This window comes from Rhinatrema bivittatum, chromosome 2 (assembly GCF_901001135.1).
Source record: "Rhinatrema bivittatum chromosome 2, aRhiBiv1.1, whole genome shotgun sequence".
In the NCBI taxonomy this organism is placed as follows: Eukaryota; Metazoa; Chordata; class Amphibia; order Gymnophiona; family Rhinatrematidae; genus Rhinatrema; species Rhinatrema bivittatum.
This window is the reverse complement of record NC_042616.1, coordinates 601,911,478-601,937,697: the sequence shown is the minus strand read 5'-3', so window position 1 is coordinate 601,937,697 and position 26,220 is coordinate 601,911,478. Positions and strand designations below refer to the sequence as shown.

Here is a 26,220-nt window from a genome sequence, read left to right as displayed (position 1 = left end):
ACAGTCTCTACCTTCACACAGATTTCCTCCCTTGCCTCGCAGAGTACACTGCAGCTGAATGTTTCTCCCTTCCGAACGCTCTGCCGGAAGAGGAAGCAAAACCGGAAGCATCGTGGCACGAGTGAGTTTGCCGCACACGGCGAGCAGAAAACATGGGCACGCGCAAGGAGAGCGGAACCATTGCAGCACGGGGGCAAGCGTACAGAGAGCAGAACCATTGCAGCGCAGCCGTGCATGCATGGAGAATGGAGGCATCGCAGGCGAGGTTCCCGCATGGAAAGCAGAGCAGTGTGGCAAGGGTGAGGTTAGCAAGCTGCACTGTGCAAAGGCCAGGACCCTACATTCGGAGAGAAGGGAGGAAGGGGAGGAGAGAAAGGGAAGGAGTGAGGGAGAAGAGAGAGCATGAGAGAGGGGGAAGCAGAGTGGGGGAGAGGGGAAAGATAGAGGGAGAGAAAATGAGAGAGAGGGAAAGGGGAGGGAGAGATAAAGGAAGGGGGAGAGGGGACAGAAAGGGAGGGATAGAGGGAGGAGAGGGGGAGAGAGTGAGGAGAGAGGGCAGAGAGAGAGGCAAGAGAAAGGGGAGGGGAGGGGGAGAGAGTGTTTCTAGTGGGGGCTCGAGGAATGAGGGGAATGGGGATAGGGCAGAGGCCAAGTGGGGGGAGTTTACTCCCAAGGCCCCAAGTGCTAAGGGTGACCCATCATGTCCTTGTTCCTGTCCTTAGGAGAAGTGTACTTGTGTGTCCCAGTGTTTGTTGGATGTGCCAAATTCAGTCACAGGAGCCACCATGATAGTGTCCAAATAATACCTTTACTGTTGCAAACATATGAAAGATGGCACTATCCCACGATCCATAACACCACCTCTTTACAGTCTTCTCTTCAATCTGTGCATAAAGGTCTACTGCTAGCCAGGGGAACTTCTATCTTCTAGGTCCTGGAAAAAATAGAGTCCCCAGGTGGTACAGGGTGTCCTTTTGATGGCCTGGTCACCCCTTCCAATTGGCTAAAAATACCAAGCTACTGTCTCTGCACAGAAAGAGAAACTCTCTCTTCCCAGGGTTTAGAAGCACCAGATGGGTGTCTTCAGTGGTCTTACACTTTTCTTTACTCATAATTGGATGATTTTGTTAACTTCTTGATTTCTGGAAAAGTCCCTTGATCTCTTCCTTGAATCCCTGATGGGAGGGGTCCCCTGAAGCAGGCAGCTCTATGTACTTCAGTCAGAAAGGAAGGGCAACCAGAATTTCCACCTGGATCTTGAAATTGATTATTTTCCAGAAACTGAATCTAACACCAGAGTGTATCCCTGCAGCAGGTAACTGGCACCTCCATCCTAGTAGAGTTCTTCCCTAACCTGCACAGCCTCAGACATAGGGTTCCCCGTACCCTGAGCCCAGGTGGTGTACAGGCTCTCACAAGGCTCCTACCACTTAAACTATTAAGTCAAAAGAATGTACCCAGATGGAAAATCCAAACAAGCCAGTGAATGGACTAGAAAGGAAACCCTTCCCAACCCTGGTCAGGACTACCTAGCAGGGCTTGATGGGCCTGGCTGCACTGAATGGAACTGAAAAAAACAACAAAAGATAAACTCCTATCTACCTCTGAACTCATCCCTACTTGCCCTGGCCATCCAAACTCTGCAAACTTGTGGCACCCTCCATAGAACCATAATGGATTTCATGAGCCATTCAGTTTCACTGTTCCGGCCATGTGTACTTATACTGTGCATGTCTTACTCGTCAACAAAGAAATATACTAATGGATTTATAGACACAACAGGTGTAGCCATAGGTCTGCATGGGAGAGGTATCTCCCACTCTGTGTCTATGAGATTCCTTCTCGTTCCCAATCTCCTTCCTCTTCAGTACTTGAATACTCTTGCTCTTCGTTGACTGACCATTGCTCTGCACACTTACTGCAGCACTCCTCAGGTCCCTCATGCCCTTCCTTCTTGTACATTAATCAATAATTAGACAACTATTTGGAATGGAAATGCTTTTAAGCTTTTCTTTTATATATAGCAGAACTAAATCAATATTAACAATTCTATTCTCTTTCTTGTAGAACTTTAAGCTAAATCCAACTCTGTGTATCCAAACTTGAAATTTGTACTTTAGGAAATTGAGTCTTTGTGAGTTATATTTTTCTCTTCCAGGCTTTGCTGAAACAAAGAGTCCCTTTTACGGTAAGTATGTCTTGATTGGGTGTATGCATTTGTCTTTTTCTGTATTATCTGTCTTTTATGTTACTTTCATTCTGAGCTCAATATTGACTAGGCTACTAGTCTGGCCCAGACCTAGGTTATGTCCCTCAGAATCATTTTCACACACTTATCTGTGGTCTCTAGGTCTTGATGTCTAAGTTCTGTCTGTCACTGTGTGATGGTCTCTGGTATGGTCACATTTCCTCCAGCGATGAGCCCTAAGGTCACTGTCATTGGGCCTTACTCCTTCAGCATCTCCCTTCAAGGGGTACCTACTATTAGGCCACACCAAATCAATAACAAAGACTGCCTCCCTGGCACCGAGTATCTTCTGCCAACTAAAAGTCTTTCTAGTACGGGTGACCAGCGACTTGGTAGAACTGGCTATATCTAGCTATTAAAAACAAAAGATAATAAAAAAAATTGGCTGCCTTTAATTTTACAAGGAAACAGCATTCACTTTTCCAATTTTCCCACTCCCCTCAAACTAGAACATGTTCTATTAGACCACGTTCCTGTTCAGCTTCTTTTATTGTTAACTACCCTTTCCCCTTTTTTTCCTTCCAGGGCACAGGAATCACGTTGACTTGACTCACAATTTTCTCTTTGTTCTTCTTCCAAATCTCCTCAGGGACACAGTAACAGCAGTGTTACTGGTTCCTGTTGCTGTTCCCCTCTCATGCAGGCTTGCTCCACCACAAATTCTTTGGAGTCTGGCAGAGCTGAGGATCAACACTTCTGCCTCCTCTAAAAGCATCCTGCCTTCTGCTCAAGTCCCCATGTGGAAATCTTGATGTCATTCAAAGTAGTGCCACTTTTAAAATCCTTTTAATTCCCCTGGCATGGCCTCTCTCAGCCTTCTTAATATCTCAGTGCAGGTGCCAGTCACCTCTATTTAATTGATATACTTTTTTAAAGTAGCCGTGCTGTCCAAAGAAAGATCCACAGGGGTTGGTCACTTCACTTTTTAGTGTCCCTGCACCAGGCAAATCACTGACAAAGCCACAAAGCTAGCCCTCATGCTTTTTGTGCTGCTACAGTAAACATAAAGGGAAGCAAACTCAGACTGGATTCCTGCCTAGACTGGAGTCTCAGTACAGAGGCTCTCCTTGGCCACATTTAATTACATAAACATCCTATCTTTTATTTAAACTTTATTTTGCTTCGTTTCTCTTATTTCTTCACATTTCTTTCTATGTCTCCCCTGCAGCACCTCTGTCACGCAACCCCCTATAAGAGGTTATTGTGTGATAACATCACTGCTGGGCTCAGAGACCATGCTGAAGCCTCATCATCACACTGCAGCATTTCCACGGCTCCTCGGTGCTACTCCTACCTACCTGCTCGCTGGCCCTGAGCTGTTGCAGCAATAACAAGGGCCTCTTCTTCTTTACTGCTGCTGGGGGCAAGCCATGGCAGAAATACCTGCTCAGTTTGCTCAATAGACCCTCCCCCCAGGGTACTACAGGAGTCAGGGGATGGTCTCCCTGTGGCTGCTGCGACCTCTCCTTCATTGCTATGACCATGCAGAGCAGAGGCAGCAACACTCATTCCGGCCTTTCCTCCTTCTGAGAGCTGCGGAAGGTAGAGGGAAGACTCCCCACGGCTGCTGGCTCTGTTCTTGTCCCGCAGGACCTTTTCCAGACACTCGGCTTTTAGGCCAGCCAAGGGGCCCTTCCACTCTGTTAGGGGGCATGAATACACCTCAAAGTAAACTTTTTTTTTTTTTTTTTACCTATTCCCACTAAGTAGGGATTTAGAGAATTCCAGATATATGGAAACAGTATAATTCACACTTGTTATGGATATAAACCAGACACACTGTACAGGAGATGAAAATCTCAGAACTTTCATTTTGAATCTTTTACTAAATTATCAGTTTATGGGTAAACCCTAGAAAGGGCTACTTTGTAAATAGATTGGTCAAAAAAATTCTAAATAAGGGGAATTATACTGCACAATCAAATGAGCTTATTATTTCATCATAGATGTCCATTATTGAGTATTATTTTTTGATTATGTGTCACGAGAACTTCAGTTGTTATATTGATTGTCTGTCTCATTTCATATCAGATTCAAAATCGTATGTTTACTCTTTTGGACTTTTTATCCCACTTTGCCATTATATCTGTCTAAATGTATGATTCCATATACACCTTCTCGCTCTTTGCGCACTTCACAGCAAGGTCTCTTGCATATTCCCTCTCTTTCAATTATTAGATTAGATTGTACTAGAGTATCTTGTTTTTCTTATCCGGTCCCCTTCTCCCTTGTTGTGGAATCGTCTACCTCCTGACATTCGATCAGAACTCAATTTCCTAAAATTTTGGAAAATCGTTAAAACATGGCTTTTCCACAGATTTGCCCTGGTTTGTGCCTTGCTTAAGTGATTTATTACATTTTTTATTGTTTGATGTCTATTTATGATATATATATCCAAATTTCATTATCTGCATTACATTTTAACTGTATATGTTCTATTTATTGATATTTATTTATGCTATATGTATTAATTGTAATAATTGTATTATATGCATAACATTCCAACTGTATTTTATGTTAATTTTAAATGAAACCGCTTGGGAAATTTGTTTTTATATCAGTATATTAAATGAAATAAATAAGAATAATAATCTTTTATATAGCTACACCTTGACATAAAATAAAAAGTTATGTGAATATATATATTTGATAGATGATAGCATGCACAAATTGGGATGAATCTGCAGAGTTACACACATAAAAATTAGCATATACTATCCTAAAAAGCCTGTACTCGTGTACATGCTATTTTATACAAATATGTGCATATTTTCGCTTTTACGTGCAAATTTACTTGCATAAAAAAGGGGAAATCTAGGAGCGTTCCGGGATGGGGCCAAGAGTTAAGCACATAAGTTGCTATTTTATAAGAGACATACAGGAGTACATTTGGTAAATTATTTGTGCAATTTTACACCTGCTAATTATCTCGTGCAAATAATATCAGATGGGTCTGTTGTCAATTATTAGTTAAGTGGGAGGTTTGGATGAATTGAGGGATCTTGATGACCTGAGAAGGACTGGGTGAACTGGTGGAGGAAATGGAAAACTGGTAATTTCAATTACATACTCATGTTTTAAAATATTCCAACTTACAGCCATAAATCAATGTTTTATATGAGCAAGTCATATTTTGTTCATACAAATGTTTCTAAAACAGGTAAGAAACATATGTTCTTTCAGTGCATTGCAGGTATTTGTGCATAAGCATAAATATGTGCCTATGTTGGGGGTTTGCCATATGTGTATTTTATAATCTCTTGTATCTGAAACCTACATATTATAAAATAGTATATTAGATCTCTGTGGAGCCATGCATATATGGGGCTGCATGGAGTTGTTTGAAAGTTATCCTTACTTAATTTAATCCCATTCCGTAAATATATTAACAGAAATGTTCCAAAGTATATCTAGATGTAACACCAGTCTATAAATATCAGATACTGATTTGAAAATCGTGATTACCAAGTTTTAAGCAAACTAATACATTTTGTATCACTATATATGTTTGTCATAGTTATTTTATTGTGAAAATCTGACTAATTCTTGACATACAATGAACAGTATTTCTTACCCTTGGTGTATCTAAACAAATTAGCAAATTAATACTTATTACTTACCCACAAGAAAGTCACAGACAGCTAAATTGAGAAGAAAATAACAGCTGAGGTTTCTGAGGTTCTTGTCCATGATAAAAGCTAGAATGACTAGTGTATTCCCTAGCACGGTTATTAAACTCAACATGCCCATAAGTAAAGCTAAAATTATAACAGTGCTTAGTGAAAACAAGTAATCATTACTGCTAATTTTGTAGGGTAGATCCTCATCTTCTCCTCCAGAATTAGAAACGTTTTTCAAGACTGTAAGGTTTCCTATAAGGCTATAAGGTTCACATTGCGGTGGAACTGTAAGGTTCACATTGCTGTGTATGAATTCCATATTGCTAACCACAAAATCTAAGCTATGTGTTCAGTGAGCGAGCCATCTGTTGTGTACTCTACCAGTATAAGACTGCTTAAATAGCATTCAAACACCTGTGTTCAGTGATTTGGTGTTTCCTTGAAGACTGAAAATAAATACCACTTTCATGTATTCTTAGAGTGATCCCTGGTCTTTTCTTTTACACTAACAATAATTGCTGAGGGTATTATCAATCCCCATCCACACTGAAAACCTTGTCAACTACTATTGCTGAATCGTTTCCAATAATACCAATGTTTACATCAATATAACTTACATTACTATTCAACTTAGTGCAGGCAATCCCGCACAAACCGCAATATTATTACAGATGACTTGCTTTTCTATTAACAAGACAAGCTTTAAAGATAAGCACATTAGTGCAAAGTCTGTGGGTGAGTTTTACCCAAGGATTTTGCACCAATTTTCAAAGTGAAAGTGTCCTTTATAGTAATTTCATTGAGCCTCTGTAGTCTATACAAGGGCAAAGGGATCCATCCTTCTTGCCAGTGAAAAAAGAATCCATCTCCGGCCAGTGACTTGGAAGGCCAGATAAATCATTTTTGCAGGTTCTCTTGAATGTAAGCCAACATGGCTTCAGTCTCTGAGAGTGAAAGTGGATATATCTACCTCTAGGGGGCTCAGAATCTGGCTTCAAATTAATAGCAAAGTCGAAGGACGAGTGAGGTGGTGGTACGTCAGCTGCCTTCTTTGAAAACATGTCTTAGAAGGACGAGTACTGTAGTGGTAGGCCCAGAAGAGAAATGGTGGTAAACATTTAGGGCAAAGGTGTTACTCTCTTTAAACATCTGTCGTGACAAGATATTCCCCATTGTGATAATTCCAGGGTGCCCCAGTCAAACTGGGGTTTGTGGTCTTGCAGCCATGGTAGGCTGAGTACCACTGGATGAATGGCTTTGTCAAGAACCAGAAATGAGATAGTTTCGGTATGAAGAGAGTCAATCCACAGGCATATCGATTGCATAGTGTAAGAAACTTCTCCGGATAATGGCTCACCGTATATGGATGAGAGAAGCAGCAGAGTAGGGGTTGGCATGATAGGAATCCGTAGGTGCTCCACCAGCCTTTTCAGTATAAAATTTCCACCTGCTCCGGAATCAACAACTGCAAGAGTTTGAAATTCAAGAGTCCCGGATATGAATGAGACTGGGAGAGTCAGTGGAGATGGAGTGGTCAGTTCTAGGAAGAGTCCTCCAGCGGATCCTAAGTCTGCATGTTTCCAGGACAGATGGGACATGATTGAACCACATGGCCAGGTTCTCCACAGTACATACAGAGACCTAATCTCTTACGGTAATGCCTCTCCTTGGTGGTTAAGTGTCTGCGACCTAATTGTATGTGTTCATATTCTTCAGTGGTTGGTGAGGGCTGGGTTTGAGTTGCAGGCATAGGACGAGAGTGTACACTGCCAGATGGATGTTTCTTAGAACTCTTCACCTCTTGCGAGCGTTCACACAGGCGGCGATCAATTTTCCATGCAAGCTCAATGAGTGAGTCCAAGTTGTCACATAATTCATGTGCCTCAAATTCATTCTTTATTCGGGAGTTGAGGCCCTCTAGGAAAATCGTAAGTAGGCAACCCAGGTCCCAGTGGAGTTCAGAAGATAAAGTTTTAAATTCTATCACGTAGTCCGGGAATGGTCTAACTCCTTGCTGGAGATGTAAAAATGCAGATCCAGTGACAGTCTTGCAAGTAGGGTCATCAAATACTGATTTGAACAGAGCAAGAAATGCAGGCATGTTGCTGAGGACTGGGTCATTGTGTTCCCAGAGAGGTGAAGCCCAGGCCAGGGCTTTCCCATCTAAAAGAGTCAGGATATATGTGGTCTTTGCTACTGCTTTAGGAAAGTAAGATGGTTGCAGTGAGAAGTGCATACAGCACTGGTTTAGAAAACCACTACACAACAGGGAATCTCCTGAAAAGTGAGTGGGGGCTGGTAAATGTACTGCAGTTCGTACAGCAACCACTTGAGGCGAAGCATCTTTGTCAGATGTGGTACAAATGTTCACCCACGCCATCCCGGGTATGCCGGTGAAGGCGGCCTTTGCAGGCAGAAGTCGCCATTCGTCCAAGAATCACTGGTGCAGGGAAAAAAGAGGTAAGCAACAAAGGTCGAAGCCTTCTGTGACCGACGGGCGCAACAGTTAACAATTCATGTCATATGTAACAGAGTCCATTATGTAATGCATGGCACTTTGGAGCTAGCTTGTTCAATTATGTGAAATAAAACAAATTGAACATACAAAAAAGGAGTATTTATAATGGCACTTTACTACTTATGTATCCAATTTTGTTATTTATGTGATCATGTGCCCATGTGATAAGATGTTTGTGGGCAAGACCAAGAGATGTCAGAGGGCACAGATTTTGGAACACCAAAGCTGTTTTAAGCATAGCCAAGTTGAAACGTCACTGGTGACACATTCTATGGAGGAGCAACATAAGTTTTAGCAACTCTGATTGTTTGCATTTGACGCTATCCAAAAACATCTGACCAGCAAAAACCATGAAAGAATTTTAACATGACATGAGCAAAAATGGATGTATGAGTTGAGGTGCCTTGAGCCAAGATTTATATATCGAATGAGGATATTTTTTATGAAGAACCCATTTTTTACATATTCATATGTGTATATTTCATTGCAGTTTAAGATGAAATTGACATTTTTCATGCACATATAAGAGGATCTGTGCATGCAAATTGTTTATCTGAGGTGATTGATTACATCTTTTTTTTCTTCAATTTAAAAATTTTATTCAACAACAATATATAACCAATATTACAAATCAAATCAACACAACTGATATTTTTTACATAGAAGTATGTCCCAACCAGCCCCACCCATCCCCTCTGCAAAAATTTCACTTTCTCTCTTCTGAGCATCACAATAATTCAAGAGCCTGGAAGGCACAGCAAATTACCCATAATAAAAGTAAATGAATGAAGGTGATCTACAACATAGTTAGCAAGCATATAGAGCTTCGTGGATGAATGGCATATTCAAAGTCTACTGATCCAATTTTGACCTTTCCCCTTATTTTGCTTTCCATGCTATATAAGGAGCCCAAGTCAGGTCAAATTTAGAAATATCATGTCTCCTTAAAGCAGTAAATTTACTCAGACTGTATACACAATCTATGCACTTAAGAACAGATGCAAGTAGTGGGTATCCCTTTATTTCCAGAAAAGTGCTATCTTACATTAAGCCGCCAAAAATATCTGCTGAATCAATAACAGAATATATTGATCCACATGTGGTACCGGTATATTCAATAATGCATACTTGGGAGAATCAACCTTTTCCTCCCAAGTAAATGAATTAATTAAAGAAAATATTTCTGCCTAGCATCTGTAAATAGTCACACACTCCCACCAAATGTGGTAATAAATGCATTCTAAATAACGTTTCCAACATTTGTCATCGATTATGTAAAGATTTTATGGAAGCCTTCTGATGTTAAATGCCTTTGCCATAGTACTTTACAGCCATTTTCAATAAAAGTGGCTGAGATGGAGCTCTTTCTGTGCTCATGAAGGAAAGGTCCCACTCTTCCTGGGACAAAGAAAGCCCAAGATCTCTTGCCCAAGCCTTATATGTGAAGGAGATTCCTGAAGTTCATGATTCAAGAGGGCATATAGCTTTGAAATAAACCCTTTCGTCTTATCAACATTACTACACATACACTCAAAGTATGTCTTCCATTTTAATATACTCCACCTCATATTCTCAGTAACCATGAAATGCCAAAGTTGTGCATATGCATAATGATTATGTCATTTTTCAACTGGACACATACTGCTATTTAAATTAAAGGACGCTGCTTGGCTGCGGCCATTTTCATTTTAAGCAGTAGATGGTTTTTGTCACATTAAATGTTTGCCACATAAGAATGAGCACAGGTTGGTGAGTAATCTGAAGTAATGTTGCATCTCTTTAAAATATTGGTTCACTAATTTATTTATTGTTCACAGAAAAAGTAAAGCATTGCACTTTTCCCTGATGTAGCCCTCATGGGTGAAATGCTGACAGCAACAGAAAAAGAATAAAATGCATCGGGATGTTTTGAATTAGAAGCCCTTGTTAGAGGTAAGTTTTTGTGCATTGCTTTATAAAGTTCATGTCTGAGCTTTTAATGAATTCATTTACATTCTTTTGGGGATTTTTGGACTCATTCATCACACAGAAAATAAAAAAATGGAGGTTTTTAACTCGTGATGGTACTATATAAAAAGCATTTCAACTAAAAATGCCAAGGTGTTTATCCAGTTGTTAATATCTTTATTTCGTATGTATGTTTATGTATAACACCAATAAAACTGTTTATACAAAAAAAAAAAAAACATTTCAAAGGCTTTCATGACTTGAGATTTGGCACCTGAAGCTTTTCCTCCAAGATAAGTAATATTTGGTGTTTATGAATTTGATTCTAGATGCTTTACTTTATAATAATGCATTAGTTAGCCAGCTAGGTAGTTTTGAGAATTGCCCTTTACATGTCCTTCATTTTTTGGCACTAGCATTTCCATGATGTTTATTTGCTTTTCCCTCTCTGCTCCATCCAAAATTCCTTGTATGCAAAGGTTGTTCCTCCTGTTCCAAATGCTTATATCCTCTAGGACATTTACCAAAATATCCATTGATGCATTTTAATGTCGGTATAAAAAAAACTGTTAAATAAATAAATAAATAGATAAATAAGTAAATAAATTGCCAACTTATTCTGCAGGTGCATTGCAGTGCTCTCCATTGCTAAAGGTCATTCCTCCAACTGCACTCTTCTTTTATGCAATGTGATGCTACAAATGCTGCTTTGCTTTTGCCTAGACATGATGGAGACAGGTTTGGTGTTTCTTTCTAGGGGGGAAAGGGGAGAATGATCGCTTTTAATGTGATGACCACGGTTTTTCACCTGGTCTTCACAAATAAGAAAATAAGAACATAAGATATATCATACTGGGTTAGACCAAGGGTCCATCAATCTCAGTATCCCGTTTCGAACAGTGGCCAATCCAAGTCACAAGTACCTGGCAAGTATCAACTGCACCAGAGATGACCTTATATCAGCCATCGCTAACAAACTTGACAATCTAGAACTCACCTTCAACCCTCATAGAATATATTGCAACTAATATCTCCATTGACACTCCTGCAATCATACTTGGTGACTTCAACCTGCATGTTGATACTTCCCCCCGCACTCCCTCATGTGATGCTATTCTCGATTCATTAAATGCTTTAGGCTACAAGCAATCTATCCATTTGCCCACTCACAAGGCGGGTCATACCCTTGACCTCCTCTTCACCAATGCCCTCATACAAACTGACACCCCCTCTCACACACCTATCCCCTGGTCAGATCATCACCTTATCAAAACCGATCTCTCCATCAAGACACCTACCTGCCATGATCGTACAAAAAAAAACATACATTACAGGAAAAACTGTACCAGAGATGACCTTATATCAGCCATCGCTAACAAACTTGACAATCTAGAACTCACCAATGCAGACACAGCACTTGCCTCCTGGTATGACATCACCAATAATATAGCTAATTCTACCTGCCCCCGGCAAACTAAACTTATCTGTCCTCAAAGTAACAAGAGTAAGAAACCTTGGTACTCCCAAGAGTTAAAAAACCTTAAACAACACCTTCGAAAATCTGAAAAGATTTGGCGCAAGGATCCCTCACACACACACCTGGCACAATTTAAAACCTCCCTACATCTATATAGTGACAAACTTAACATGACAAAACGAGACTTCTATGCCAACAAAATACACCAATTCCAATACAACCCTAAAGTACTATATGATTACGTTAACTCACTTACCAAGACGGCTACCCCCGACATCCCTGACGTAGTAGCCAAATCCAAATGTGAAGATCTAGCCACCTTCTTCCAAACCAAAGTAGACAAGTTACTTTCAAAGTTCACCCCTTGTGCCAGTCCCATCAACATTGACGAACCCGTTTTCATCAATACAAAGACTTGTAACAATACTACTGTTCTCTCCTCCCTAGACTGCACCTCAACATTAGAAATATAAACCTTTATCAAGAAAGCCAAACCTTCCACTCACCCATCTGACACCATACCCACAAAACATCTCCTCACAATACCCAATATTATTGCTAAACCATTAACAAATATCATTAACCTCTCCATTAACTTGGGACAGGTACCTCTCCCCTTGAAACAGGCTATCGTCAAACCCATCCTAAAGAAACCCAAACTTGACCCCTCTGATCTAGCCAACTATCGCCCTATTTCCAATCTTCCATTTATTGCTAAACTCCTTGAAAAAACCGTCAATAAGCAACTCACAGAATACCTTGAAGACAATCACATCCTTGCCCCCGCACAATACGGCTTTCGGAAATCTCATAGTACTGAGACTCTTTTACTCTCCCTAACAGACCACATTATTAAAGGATTTGAGAAAGGACAATCATACATACTTGTCTTCCTTGACATCCCCTCCGCATTTGACACCGTCAGCCATCCCATTCTCCTACAGCGGTTGACTGAAATAGGCATTACAGGTGTTGCCCACAACTGGTTCAATTCATATCTCAGCAATAGAGATTACAAAATTCAGCTAGGCAATCATGTTTCCAAGGCTATCCCCCTTAATCAAGGTGTCCCTCAAGGTTCATCCCTCTCTTCAACCCTCTTCAATATTTACATCCTACCCCTCTGTCACTTCCTATCCAGCCTAAATCTCCCTCACTACATATATGCTGACGATGTTCAGCTCCTCATACCCATCTCTGACTCTCTTTCTAAAACCATGGATTTCTGGAACGATACCCTCCAATCCATAAACAATCTCCTTTCTTCCATCCACCTAGCTCTCAACACTACTAAAACTGAAATCATGCTCATCTCACCCCTTAACCACTCGATCCTTCCCCCTCTTTCACAGTTCCAATTTGCACAACAAGTCCGTGATCTGGGTATCATTCTCGATGGGCACTTCACACTGAAGAAATTTATCAACAATATACTAAAAGATGGCTTCTTTAAACTTCATACACTAAAAAAACTAAAACCCTTACTACACCCCCCCCCCCGATTTCCAAACAGTACTCCAAACCACCATCTTCGCCAAAACCAACTACTGCAACTCCCTTCTCCTCGGCCTTCCTAACAACGCCATTCACCCCATTCAAATTTTACAAAACACAACAGCCCGAATCTTGACCAACTTACGCAGACACGACCATATTACACCTGTCCTAAAAGATCTACATTGGCTCCCAATAGCTTCCCGTATACAATATAAGACTCTCTCTCTCATCCACAAGGCTTTATACAATCCTGAAATGAACTGGTTTAATGAATCCTTTCGCTTACACCAGTCTAATAAGCCTACTAGACACGCACATCTCGCAACTATGCCCATCCCTTCTCCTAAACTCTACAAACTAACATCTACTAGAGCCCGTGCAATATCGATAGCCAGGCCGACCCTTTGGAACACAATGCCAGTTGAACTACAGCAAGAGGAATGCCTCAAATCGTTCAAGCGGAAACTTAAGACCTGGCTCTTCGCCAAGGCATACACCTAATTTCTCCCTTCCTCTCCACAGCCCACCCTTCCTCTCTTCTGCCCCCCTTCTGTCCCTCTATCCCCTCACTTCGCCCTTCTCCTACCTTCTTCTCCCCCCCTCACCTCGTTCCCTTCCCTCTGCTTGCCATTCCCCTCTCCTCCTAGCACTCCTAAATTGCATATCTCTTATTGTCTTCCTTTTGTACATTTGTATATATTTACAAACCTTGTTGATTATTTAATGCATATTTCCCCTTTTTATTCACACCCTCATTTATTCATTTGTTAACTTGTTTTATTTGTTCAATGTAAAGCGCCATGCCTGGCGTTTGTTTGTGTTACACTGTAAACCGATGTGATATCCTGGATGAATGTCGGTATATAAAAATTTTAAATAACTAAATAAATAAATAAATCTCAAGCTACTATTGCTTATTAATTAATAACAGTTTATGGATTTTTCCTCTAGAAACTAATCCAAACCTTTTTTTAAACCCAGTTACATTAACTGCATTAACTGGCAAGGAATTCCAGAGCTTAACTATGTGCTGAATGAAAAAGAATTTTCTTCAATTTGTTTTAAATGAACTACTTGCTAACTTCATTGAGAGCACACTAGTTCTTCTATTATCTGAGAGAGTAACTGATTTACATTAACCTGTCCAAGTCCTTTCATGATTTTGTAGACTTCTAGCATATCCCCCCTCAGTCGTCTCTTCTCCAAACTGAATAGCCCTAATTTCCTTAGCCTTTCCTCATAGGGCAGCTGTTCCAGGCTCTTTATCATTTTGGTTGCCCTTCTCTGCCCTTTCTCCAGTGCAACTATATCTTCTTTGAGATGCGGTGACTAGAATTGCACACAGTATTCAAGATGCAGTCTCACCATGGAGCAATACAGAGACATTATGACATCCATCATTTTATTTGCCATTCCCTTCCTATTAATTCCTAATATTCTGTTTGCTTTTTTGCTCACCACAGCACACTGAGTGGATGATTTCAGAGTATTATCCACTATGACACTGAGCTCTCTTTCCTGGGTGGTATCTCCTAAGATAGAACCTAGAACCTAATATTATATAACTAAAGCAAGGTTTATTTTTACCTATATGCATTTCCCAGAACTTAAGTCAGCTATACCAGTCTATAGTTTCCTGGATCACCCCTGGAGCCTATTTTAAATATCAGGGTTACATTGGGCATCTTCCAATCTTCAAGTACAATAGATGATTTTAATGATAGGTTACAAATTAATTGAAATAGGTCTGAAATTTCATGTTTTATTTCTTTCCATAGCCTGGGGTGTATACCATCCAGTCTAGATGATTTACTACTCTTCAGTTTGTCAATCTGCCTACCACATCTTGCAGGTTCACCGTGATTTGGTTCAGTTCATCTGAATCATCATCCTTGAAAAACATTTCCGGAATGGATATCTTCCTAACATCCTCTCCAGTAAACACCGAAGCAACAAATTTGTTTAATCTTTCCGCGATGGCCTTATCTTCCCTAAGTGCCCCTTTAACTCCTAGGGGCCTCATTTTCAAAGCACTTTACCGCGTGCGATAAATTCGGATTCGCGAATGCAAATTAGTCATTTGGTATTCAGGGGGCGGAGTTGGGGCGGAGCATATGTAAAGCGGGAACCTGTGTATCGTGTGCGGCGAAACAACCGCAGTGGTAGCGCGGCTGCTATCGCGGATTTTAACTACAACTCCAACTTCGCGTTATGGACTGCGCTACGGGCCAGAAAAGGATTATCGCCATCCACGGTAGTTCCGGACAGCCTGGTGAGAGAGAGAGAGAGAGAGAGAGAGAGAGAGAGAGAGAGAGAGAGAGAGAGAAAGTGCCAAATATCGTGCACCGCGATACATGAAACTGGCAAATATCGTGCATTGCGATAAAACCCTGAAAGAATCATCGTGCAGTGGGAAAACATCGCGTGCGGCGCTAATGTTTTCGCGAATGGCGAAAACATCGCCGCACACGATGTTTCCCCACTGCACGAAAGAAGCCTCATTTGCATTGGTAACGCCCCCTAATGCGTTACCAATGCGATATTGGAAAATAAGGCCCTAGATCAGCTAACGGTCCAACCAACTCCCTCGCAGGTTTTCTGCTTCAGATATATTTTTTTAAAGTTTGTATTATGAGCTTTTGCCTTTACGGCCAACTTCTTTTCAAATTCTCTCTTACCTTGTCTTATCAGTGTCTTACATTTAACTTGCCAATGTTTATGCTGATGAATCCTTCTTCCAATTTTTGAATGAAGATCTTTTCCCATGTGCAGCTGTCCTGTAGCAATGTTACTAGCATCCAAGCTGTAGTTGAAGTTTAAAGCTTTTATTTAGAGTTTCTGAAATCAAATTTTTACACTTTTTTAAATTATAGCTGTTTCTTTTCAGTGGTTAAATATTTGAAATAAGCATGTTAGCTTTAAACTTGTAATTTCTAAAACATTTTCACCAATTACGTAATATAAAATCATCAAGTCTCATAAAAGTATACATTTCATTCTTCTAATTTTGAACTTTCTACATAGCTGATGTGTTCCTTCTACATCATCAATTCTTTAACTGTAATACATTTTGTTTAAGCATTAGCATATATTTTTAATGAAAATTGCTATATTACATATATTTGAGTTCATCTTCCTTCTCCTGAGAGGTTTCCATGATGAAAACAGATGAAAAATGTGAAAAGAAATCTATTGTTTTGCTTATGGATCTGTCCAATTTCATCTTTAACTCAGAAGAATAATTAGAAAGGCAACATTGTTCTTGCGTGGGATATAATCTTTAAGAATGCTTTCTTAATTTTTTTGTGGCAAAGAGGATATAAAACAGGGTTAATTGAGGAATTTATCCATAAGAGCCACAGTGTAATATCATACCAGAATGGTTCTAAACAAAATCCTTGGCAAAATGCACGAACACTCATAAGCAGTGTGTATGGTGCCCAGCAAATACCATAGATGCACACAAGGATTGTAAGAGACCTTGCAATTTTATTATCTCTTTTTAGTTTAGAACACTGAATGGCATTCAAAGGCACATCACTGCTTTTTTCCCTAACAGATGGAAAGTTGTCTGTTTCCATTATGGCTAAGTCACTTTGCCTTCTTTCTCCAGCAAGTGACGTGGAACTCTGAGACACTGTAGAAATAAACACTTGTCCTTCAGCTGTTAGGCAGGAAGCTATGGAATGATGGCTTCCACTCTCATTCTTTTCTCTTCCATAGACAGCAGTTATGCTTTCACTTTTAGTAACAAATTGCTGGCTCTTCAATCTACTTTTGTTTCTCTTTCTGATGCTTGAGTAGATGCTTAGATTGAAATAGATAACGCAAAAGAATGGAGTATAGAAATCAAACATCGAAGCACTGAGCAAGAAATACCAGGCATTGTCAAATTCATAGGTACACACATCCTTGGGAACTATACTCCATCCTACAAAATACTCCCAAAATACAATTGCTGGCCCATAAAGAAGAAATGATAGGGTCCACAAAACCACTATTTTTAAAAAAGTATAACGTGACACATTTTTTGTTCCTTGTTGGATTCTGTAGGTGACCTAAAGAGGAGAAAGTAAAAGGTTTATTGGCTTTCATATTCAGACTTTAAAGCACTTTCAGTATCTTCAGTATTTAACTATACACACAAAAGGAAATAACACAGCATCTAATTTATGCAATAATGCAAAATGAGAGATTGATCCATTCTATGTATTTGTTCTGCTCTGAAACTTAGTAATATAGGAAGGAAAAAATATGTACATAAGTTGCAAGTGACATCTTTTTATTGGACTAACTCAAAATATTTCTTAGAACAAGCATTTGTAATATGCACTCTCTCCTTCAAATCCATGGAAATTGATTTTTCATTCTTCATCTTCTGCCCAATTGGCATAATTACCATATTGCCACTCTTCTGCATAAACTGTAAGAATGAGTCTAATGTAATTAGTTAATTTGGTTAACTTGTTTAGAGGCCTATTAATTGCACTGTATCATTATTTCTACATTTTTATCCCTCATTTTTAACTCTTTCATCTTGGATGGCATGTCTGAGTGACAAAGGATCACTCATTAGCTGAAGGCTTGAACAAAGCCTTCTTCAGAACGAACCAATAATGCCTTTCATGCCAGTGTGTTCATCACCATAGTGGCAGTCACTTTCCCTCTTAACTGGGCCCTGCCATCTTCTTTCAATAAGAGACCTGATTGTAAATCTCCTGCATCATAGCACACCATGCTATAGTCTAAGCCATCGGGCTGACAATATCTCTTCTGTTTTACTAAATTTTTTAAATTTTATTTTTATCCAAAGATATCATATTAAGCAAAGTAAAAAAAAACTTTGTATAGAAATACAAATATTTAAGCATAGCAACAAAAAAGAAAAGACATCAGATAATGAGGTAACATAGAATTTTGCTAACACAATCTTATTAATAAGTAAAAGGAAAGGGAAGAAGAAGAAAAGAGGAGTAAAAAAAAAGAAATTACAAATCAAAAAAGGAAAAAACCTGAAGTTCAAGATAAAATAAACTCAAAAATATATGCATGAATCAAGACTAATGGGTCAAAATGGGAACAGGCAATGATGTAATTACTCTTCTAGCATCTAAAAAAGGTATGAGTTGCTCCGGAGCGAAGAAAACATATGAATCGTTACAGTATTGTTGAAATATTATCAGGAACAGTGCAACAAAAGCTAAAGTATCTTGCCATAAAGCAAGAAAAGCCCTTCTACTCTCCTATGTTGTTATACACAAAATATAGTACATTCTCAATGTTTGGCATTCATATTTCTGAAATAAGCAGACATAACTTTACTTAAATCTAAATCAGTGAACAAAGATACAATTAAAGGTGTCCCGCTCAATTACCTCAACCACAGATGTTTCTAACAACTGAGTCAAATTAAGTGTAGATGAAGAAACAGCAACATCTCAAACATTAGTGGATACAGAAGATGAGAAAATGTTCTTATTAATAGGAAGAAGAACCTCCTGAGGCATATGAAATCAATCAAGTAAATATCTCGTAAAAATGACAAGGGGTAGTTCCCTCAAAACTTTTGGAAAGTTCAGGGCTCTTATATTAAGATGTCTTGAAGCATTTTCTTAGACTGCAACTCTTTGGGACAAAAGTCATCGCTCTAGAATCTACACACCCTGGATTTTTTCAAACTCTTGTTTAAAATAACAAAGTTAATTGAGTGCTCAGTCAGTAATGAATTGTGCTGAGAAACTTGTAGTTGTCGCTTTATAATAAGGGAGTCCAAATTAATTATAGAAGAAATCAGAACTTGACAAAACTTTGACATTAGTTCCCAAAGTGAGTCCAGCATTATGGCTGTCAGCTTACCCAGCAGTTGAGGGATCTCATCCGATGGCTGACCTCCTCCGGTTCCAGCACTCTCACCCATATCCACCGATGCTGACCCGAGAGCTGCAGCATCCTTAAACACCCGATGCAGAACTTCCATCATCCGGGGAAGGTGCCATCTGACATGCTGAATATCGAAGAGGCAGAGACCAAACACTCCTGGGCCCCCAACTAAGGGTCCAATGATGAAAAATTCTGCTATCAGAGAGGGGTCATGCCTCAGAGCCAGCAGCACATCTTGATGACAGAGGCTGAGGGAAGCCTCACCCCAAGATGAAACCAGCGCTCCTCCACTGGAACTTGAAGTGGTGATCTTATTACCCATCAATAATGAAACTGGGGACATGAAGGACAAAATTAATGGTTGGCCGATGAGGGTTCAGTGTGGAAAATTCTCACTTCCCCCTTATGTTTGGGTGGCATGTTTTAAAAGGAACAAACAATAGGGGCAGCGTGTGAACAATGTTCTGTTTCAGGTGGCCAACTTGCTTCTCCCCTCTTTTGCTATAAATTTTGATCCTGATATTTTATGTCCAGAAAAGCTCAGAATTCACTGTTATAGTAGGAGGTTGAATCACATTTGAATGTTGTGATAAATACATTTTTATTGTGCAAGTACAAAAATTCTTGAAATAAAGAAATTGAGTAATTGATGATTATGGACTCTTTATAAACAGATCTTATGATTAAAACAAGGAACAGTTCATTTGGTGTAGTTTGCTATATGGTGGTTCTTAACTTTTAAACTAGTTCTGCTGGTAAAAGATTTATATAAATACAAAAGGATAGAATCATTTATTATAGTAGTGACATACATTGATATGAAACTTGGCAGCAATTTTTATGATAATGTTACCACAGTATCAAGGGATTTAATGCCATCAGAAGCCAATGTTTCATGTAGAATTATGTGTTGTAGTTTATTATGCCCAAATCTGCCTTGGTGGCCTCATAGACATTTGGATTTTCAGGATGTCTACTATGAATATGTATGAGCTAAATCTGCATATGTAGCAGGGGTGACGCTGGGCAGTTTAGGCCAAAAAACTGATATGGGGCCTAAGAGGCTGTTGACCCCCAAGAAGTCTGAGAATAGTTATCTAATGTACCCAAGAGAGGTAGATACACCTCCAGAACCTCCCCATTTGGGCAGCACCGAGTGTGCCCTAAATTAAGGCTAGGATTTAAGGAATTCCTTTCTGGTCCAACAGTCTTCTTGGAGTTTGCACCATGGACACTCTATATGGCCTTTGTTCCTTCTCTTGTCTTCTCAGCAACTCCAAGCCCTGCTCTATTCCTGATTCTTCATCATCAAATCAGACCTTAGCCTCTCCAGGTATGCTATTCTTGCTCGTTGCTAGAGTGATTCCTGATAGTTTGGTCAAGCCTAAGCCAGAGGCTAAGTTGAAGTGAAGCACATGGCCAGGACTTCTGACATTTTGAAAAATGTAATGGATGTGGTTCCAGCAATGCAAGCTTAGTTTCATACCACTAGCAAACGGTGGATTTCTTCCAACTCTCTAACCCCAGCCAAAGCAGGCAGTAGCTCCACACAACCAATCATTCTAACTGCCATGTATACTACTTCTCTAGAATTTTGATGGTATAAGAAAGGAATTTCATAAGTTTCTTCATCAGGGAAATCTGTGATTCCACCTATATCCTCATACATACCATTCAGACTCATTCAAGTGGACTTTATGATTAACTTACTTTCCAAGAAGGCTTTGGCCTTGGCCATTTTGCTACTAGAGTAGAACAACCCAATTCTGAATCAGTTATATCCATTCTTCTATGACATCTATTAGACTTTTGGGGAGTCTGAACACACTCAGCTTGCAGAAAATAGCATTATAGGTCTCCACCCTGGCTGGCAAACAGTAGTGGAATATGCTACAGAATTCTGTCTCTTGGCCACCGATCTTGAATGGAATAAACACTTAATCTGAGCCCGTTTTATATGGGGGTCTCAAAATTCCTATAAAAGATGAGTTGGCTCAATTGGACCCACTAGCTAATCTAGAGGCACTGCTTACATTATGTGTTCAGATTGAAGAACATCTGGGGGCATGGAACTAGGAGAGAAAGAGAGAGGTGGTTGGCCCTAGAAGATTTTCAGGATTTCTCTGATAGGCAATCATTACAAGTGGAACTAATGATGATTGAAAGTATGAAGCACTGCCTGCCTGAAGAAAAGGAAAGATCATCGAAAAGACGTCTGCCTCTACTGTGGTCTTTTGAGCATCAACAAAACAACCGCTGGAACAGATCTCAAATTTATGATCATTCCCAAGAGGAAAAAAATTGCCCCTGAGCCCAATAGAGGGTAGAGGTCAGGGACAAAAGCACTCTCTAGCACTGAATGTTACTTTGGGTCATGATTTGCCCACTTAAACAACCCAGTCTGATTCCTATGGAGGGACAAAAAATAATCAGTTCTTGCCAAATCTGTTATATGGATCTGGCATTGGATCAACAGCATTAAGTCCTAGGGATGTGCAGACCAAAAGTTTAAGTTCATAAGTCCATAAGTCGAAAGGGGGTCCCATTTGTGGTCAATATGGACATATGGAGAATTCCATAAGTTGAGTCTATGTCCATATGTGCAAATAAAAATTTAAACCCCTCACCCGCCTTAATCCCGCCCCCCCCCCCCCCCACCCCCCAAGACTTACCAAAACTCCCTGGTGGTCCAGCGGGGTCAGGAAGCCATTCCTGAACTCCTTTGCAAGGAGCACGTGACGTCGGCGTCACGTCGGAGTGACGCAACGTCACGTGATTCCCCTCGGGTTCGCTCCCGGACCCCTCATTGGGCCCAAAAGGCACTTTTGGCCAGCTTGGAGGGGCCTCCCCAAGCTGGCCAAAAGTTCCTTGGAGAGGCCCCCCCAAGCTGGCCAAAAGTTCCTTTTGGGCCCAACAAGGGTTCCGTGACGCCGCGTCACGCCGACGTCACGTGATTCCCCTCGGGTTCCCTCCGGGACCCCTCGTTGGGCCCAAAAGGCACTTTTGGCCAGCTTGGGGGGGTCAGGAGGCCCCTCCAAGCTGGCCAAAAGTGCCGTTTGGGTCCAACGAGGGATCCGGGAGCGGAACCGCGATGGACCACGTGACGTCGGCGTCACGTCGGAGTGACGCGGACGTCACGTGATTCCCCACGCGTCCGCTCCCGGACCCTCACGGAACTTTTGGCCAGCTTGGGGAGTTTTGGTAAGTCTTGGGGGGGGGATTAAGGAGGGTGAGGGGTTTAAATTTTTATTTAGATCAACAATCGCGATTTCCAACGTATTCAACATAGCTATGTTGAATAAGTTGGAAATCCGATCGTTTACGCCTCATCATTTTTTTAAGTTAAAAAAAAAAAATAAGTTGCGTTTTCCATTTAAGTTCAAAACGAATGCACACCCCTATTAAGTCCCATTGCATGAAAAGGAGTCAAGTGTAGCTGTGGAAATAATATGCTTAATCAATAACTCTCCCTTTTTGACATGCCTGGTGATCTTGCAAACTAAATTTCGCATTATGACAATGGTGCATGATCATCAGGATGTGTTACATTTTTACCTCATTCAAACCCCATATTTCCAGCTGATTTTGGTCCTAGCATAACTAACAAGGCACAAACCATACATCCAAAGGAAGACACGGCTGATAACATTTTCATCTATGTTCTGCTAACTGAACTGTATGCCCAATACAGAAGGAAACAGATTCCAAGGAGAGTTCCCTGGAAGTCCAGTGTTGTTCAGTAAACAAATAAGAAACTAGACAGTTGCCCAAAAAGTACTCATAATAGAAGGAGGTTGTTGAGAACATAAGAACATGCCATAATGGGTCAGACCAAGGGTCCATCAAGCCCAGCATCCTGTTTCCAACAGTGGCCAATCCAGGCCATAAGAACCTGGCAAGTACCCAATAATTAAGTCTATTCCATGTTGCTGTTGCTAGTAATAGCGGTGGTTATTATCTAAATCAGCTTAATTAATAGCAGGTAATGGACTTCTCCTCCAAGAACTTATCCAATCCTTTTTTAAACACAGCTATACTAACTGCACTAACCACATCTTCTGGCAACAAATTCCAGAGTTTAATTGTGTGTTGAGTAAAAAAGAACTTGCTCCGATTAGTTTTAAATATGCCACATGCTAACTTCATTGAATGCCCCCTAGTCTTTCTATTATCTGAAAGAGTAAAAAACCGATTCACATCTATCCCTTCTAGACCTCTCATGATTTTAAACACCTCTATCAGAGGCTGCTGATTCACTTCCTCCGCACAGGATCTATGACTGCCCAATTGATTTACTTCTCGAGGAGGAAGTACCATTTTCCCTGCCTCAGCCCAAACAGAAGTATTACAAGAGTAACTGCAGGAAACATTTAAGAGGCTTTATCAGACCCTTGACCTCTTCAGCTGGGGCTTCCTCATCCATAAAAAGGATGATTCTCTCTGGCCCTGCATAGATTACTTTGAGCTTAACATAGTGACCAATCATAACTAATACGCTCTTCCTCTCACAAGCTTATAGAACATCTCCAGTCAGATGAGATACATATGATTCTCCACAAGATTGTTCTGGTAACAGAGTAACCAGTTCCAAGGAACATTAAGGGGTAGATTTTCAGACCGCGCGAATAGGCGTACTTTTGCTGGCGCATCAGGCGCCAGCAAAAGTACGCGGGATTTTAGTAGATACGCGCGGAGCCGCGCAAATCCGGGATCGGCGCGCACAAGGCTATGGATTCTGTATAGCCGGCGCGCGCCGAGCCGCACAGCCTACCTCCGTTCCCTCCGAGGCCGCTCCGAAATCGGGAACTTTCTTTTGCCCTCCCCTCACCTTCCCCTCCCTTCCCCTACCTAACCCACCCGCCCGGCCCTGTCTAAACCCCATCCTTACCTTTGTCGGCAGATTTACGCCTCCCAGAGGGAGGCGTAAATTCCCGCGCGCCAGCGGGCCGCTAGCACGCCGGGATGCGACCTGGGGCGGGTCCGGAGGGCATGGCCACGCCCCTGGACCGCCCCGGGTCGTAACCACGCCCCCGGACCTGCCCCCGAAACGCTCCCGACACGCCCCCAAAACGGCGCTGCGCTCGGTCCCGCCCCCGACACGCCCCCCTCCGAAAACCCCGGGACTTACGCGAGTCCCGGGGCTCTGCGCGCGCCGGTAGGCCTATGTAAAATAGGCTCACCGGCGCGCAGGGCCCTGCTCGCCTAAATCCGCCCGGATTTGGGCGGATTTAGGCGAGCAGGGCTCTTAAAATCCGCCCCTAAGGAAATACAGCATTTGTTAGGATTTGTTAACTTCTATTGGCATTTTATTCATGGATTCCGAAAGTTCACAACCCCATTCATGAAGGTTCTAATAAAAAGGGGGCCCTTCAGGAACACCCAAAACAATAGCTGGCCTTTAAGGTGATTTTTATGTTCACCCTGGTTCTCATGCATTCCAATCCAAAGCAACTGTTCATAGTGGAAGCGAACACGTCCAGACTTGCTATCAATACAGTATTCTCTCACAGGAAGCACTCCGAAGATCTTTTCTATCTGTGTGCTACCTACTTCTAAAAGCTAAACTGCACTGGAAAGAAATTGCCACATTTATGACCAAGAAGTATTGGCCATAAAGACTGGATAATAACTGCACTGGAAAGAAATTGCCACATTCATGACAAAAGGCTATTGGCTATAAAGACTTATTTATTTATAACATTTTATATACCGTCGTTTAGAGAGGTTCCATCACAACAGTTTACAATATCATAATAATAAACATAACACAGTACCGCAAAAGTAAAAAACTTAAAAAACAGATAGTAACTATTAAATTATACTTCAAATCAAAAGACATTAAAAACATGTTAATAAAATATCTACAAATAACTGTTACGGTCGTGGACCCTTGGGCCGGTTGGGACAGAGGATGGTATGCTATGGAAGGCCACAGCAAGCGTCCCAGCCGGGAGGCGGCTCGGGAGAGACTCAGAGAAGACTTCACCACTGGAAGTCCGAGGTCCCCCCAGGAGGAGCCCATAGGGACCCAGACATCTTGGACTTAGGTGGAGACCTATGCGACCAAGGACCCAGGCAGCGGCTGAAGAGATAGACGATGGCTGGACCCAGGTGGATGAAGAGTCTTCACCCTCGGAAGCCCGCGGCTCCCCCGGGAGGAGCCCGTGAGAGCCCGAGCCGCTGGGACTTAGGAGAAGCCTCTGGGCCAGCGAGTACCAGGTACCTGAGATGAGGAAGAAGCCAAAGTTGGAGTCCAGGAGCAAGCCAGGTCGGGAGCCAGAAGGTCAGAAGACAAAGCCAAGCCAGGAACAGAAGCTGAAGATGGAGTCGTGGGACGGAGCCAGGTCAGAAGCCAGAAGTCAGAAGACAAAGCCAAGCCAGGAACAGAAGCTGAAGACGGAGTCATGGGACGGAGCCGGGTCGGAAGCCAGAAGTCAGACGTCGATACCAAACCAAAGGGGCGAAGGCAAGAGACAGGTCAGGAAGCTAGCCGGGTCGAAGACAGCAGCAACAGATGAAGTCACAGCAACTAGCAAGTCAGGAAGCCCTGAGGAACCTCGTTGCAAGGCGAGGATCCAATCCCAGCTGCAGGGTAATATACCCTGCAGCATCTGATGTCATGGAGGAGCTGTCCCAGGTTTCCCACGCTGGCCCCTTTAAGAGTGAAGCCCCTGCACGCGCGCACGCCTAGGGGGCGGGGCCAGCAACGGGAAGTCGGCGGCGTCTCCCTCGCAGTGGAGATGCCACGGCAGGCCGCGGAACAGGCCAGGGAGGCTGGGGGCGAATTCGCATGGGCCGGGCCGGCCCCAAGGTAGGAGGAGGGACTGGGGCACGGCCCGATCCCGTAATAATAACACTGAGGAACACAGTTTTCATTGAGTTAGATATGACACTTGTTTTTGACTAACTTTTGACATCTGAATCCAAAAATGACCCCAGTTTTTCTCTATCACGTCAACTTTTTAAGATACAGGATACCCTCCCTTTGTCCCAAAAATCATACAAAATATACATACAAAGGAAATAAAAGAAA

The 26,220-nt window shown here is 41.6% G+C and overlaps 2 protein-coding genes across 2 annotated transcripts in view; both read right to left on the bottom strand.

Annotated features, from left to right (window-relative positions):
- The window catches only part of LOC115083377 (histamine H3 receptor-like), an 82,259-nt gene extending 76,072 nt beyond the window's left edge, over positions 1-6,187 (bottom strand). Inside the window, exon 1 of the mRNA XM_029587178.1 lies at positions 5,869-6,187. Within this exon, the coding sequence (XP_029443038.1) occupies positions 5,869-6,187 (319 nt within the window). The remainder of the gene's footprint in view (positions 1-5,868) is intronic.
- A 1,034-nt stretch (positions 6,188-7,221) lies between these two features.
- The window catches only part of LOC115083376 (histamine H3 receptor-like), a 29,379-nt gene continuing 10,380 nt past the window's right edge, over positions 7,222-26,220 (bottom strand). The window contains exons 3-4 of the mRNA XM_029587177.1: positions 16,908-17,365; positions 7,222-7,315 (exon numbers count right to left, since the gene is read on the bottom strand). Coding sequence (XP_029443037.1) covers positions 7,222-7,315; positions 16,908-17,365 — 552 coding nt within the window. The remainder of the gene's footprint in view (positions 7,316-16,907; positions 17,366-26,220) is intronic.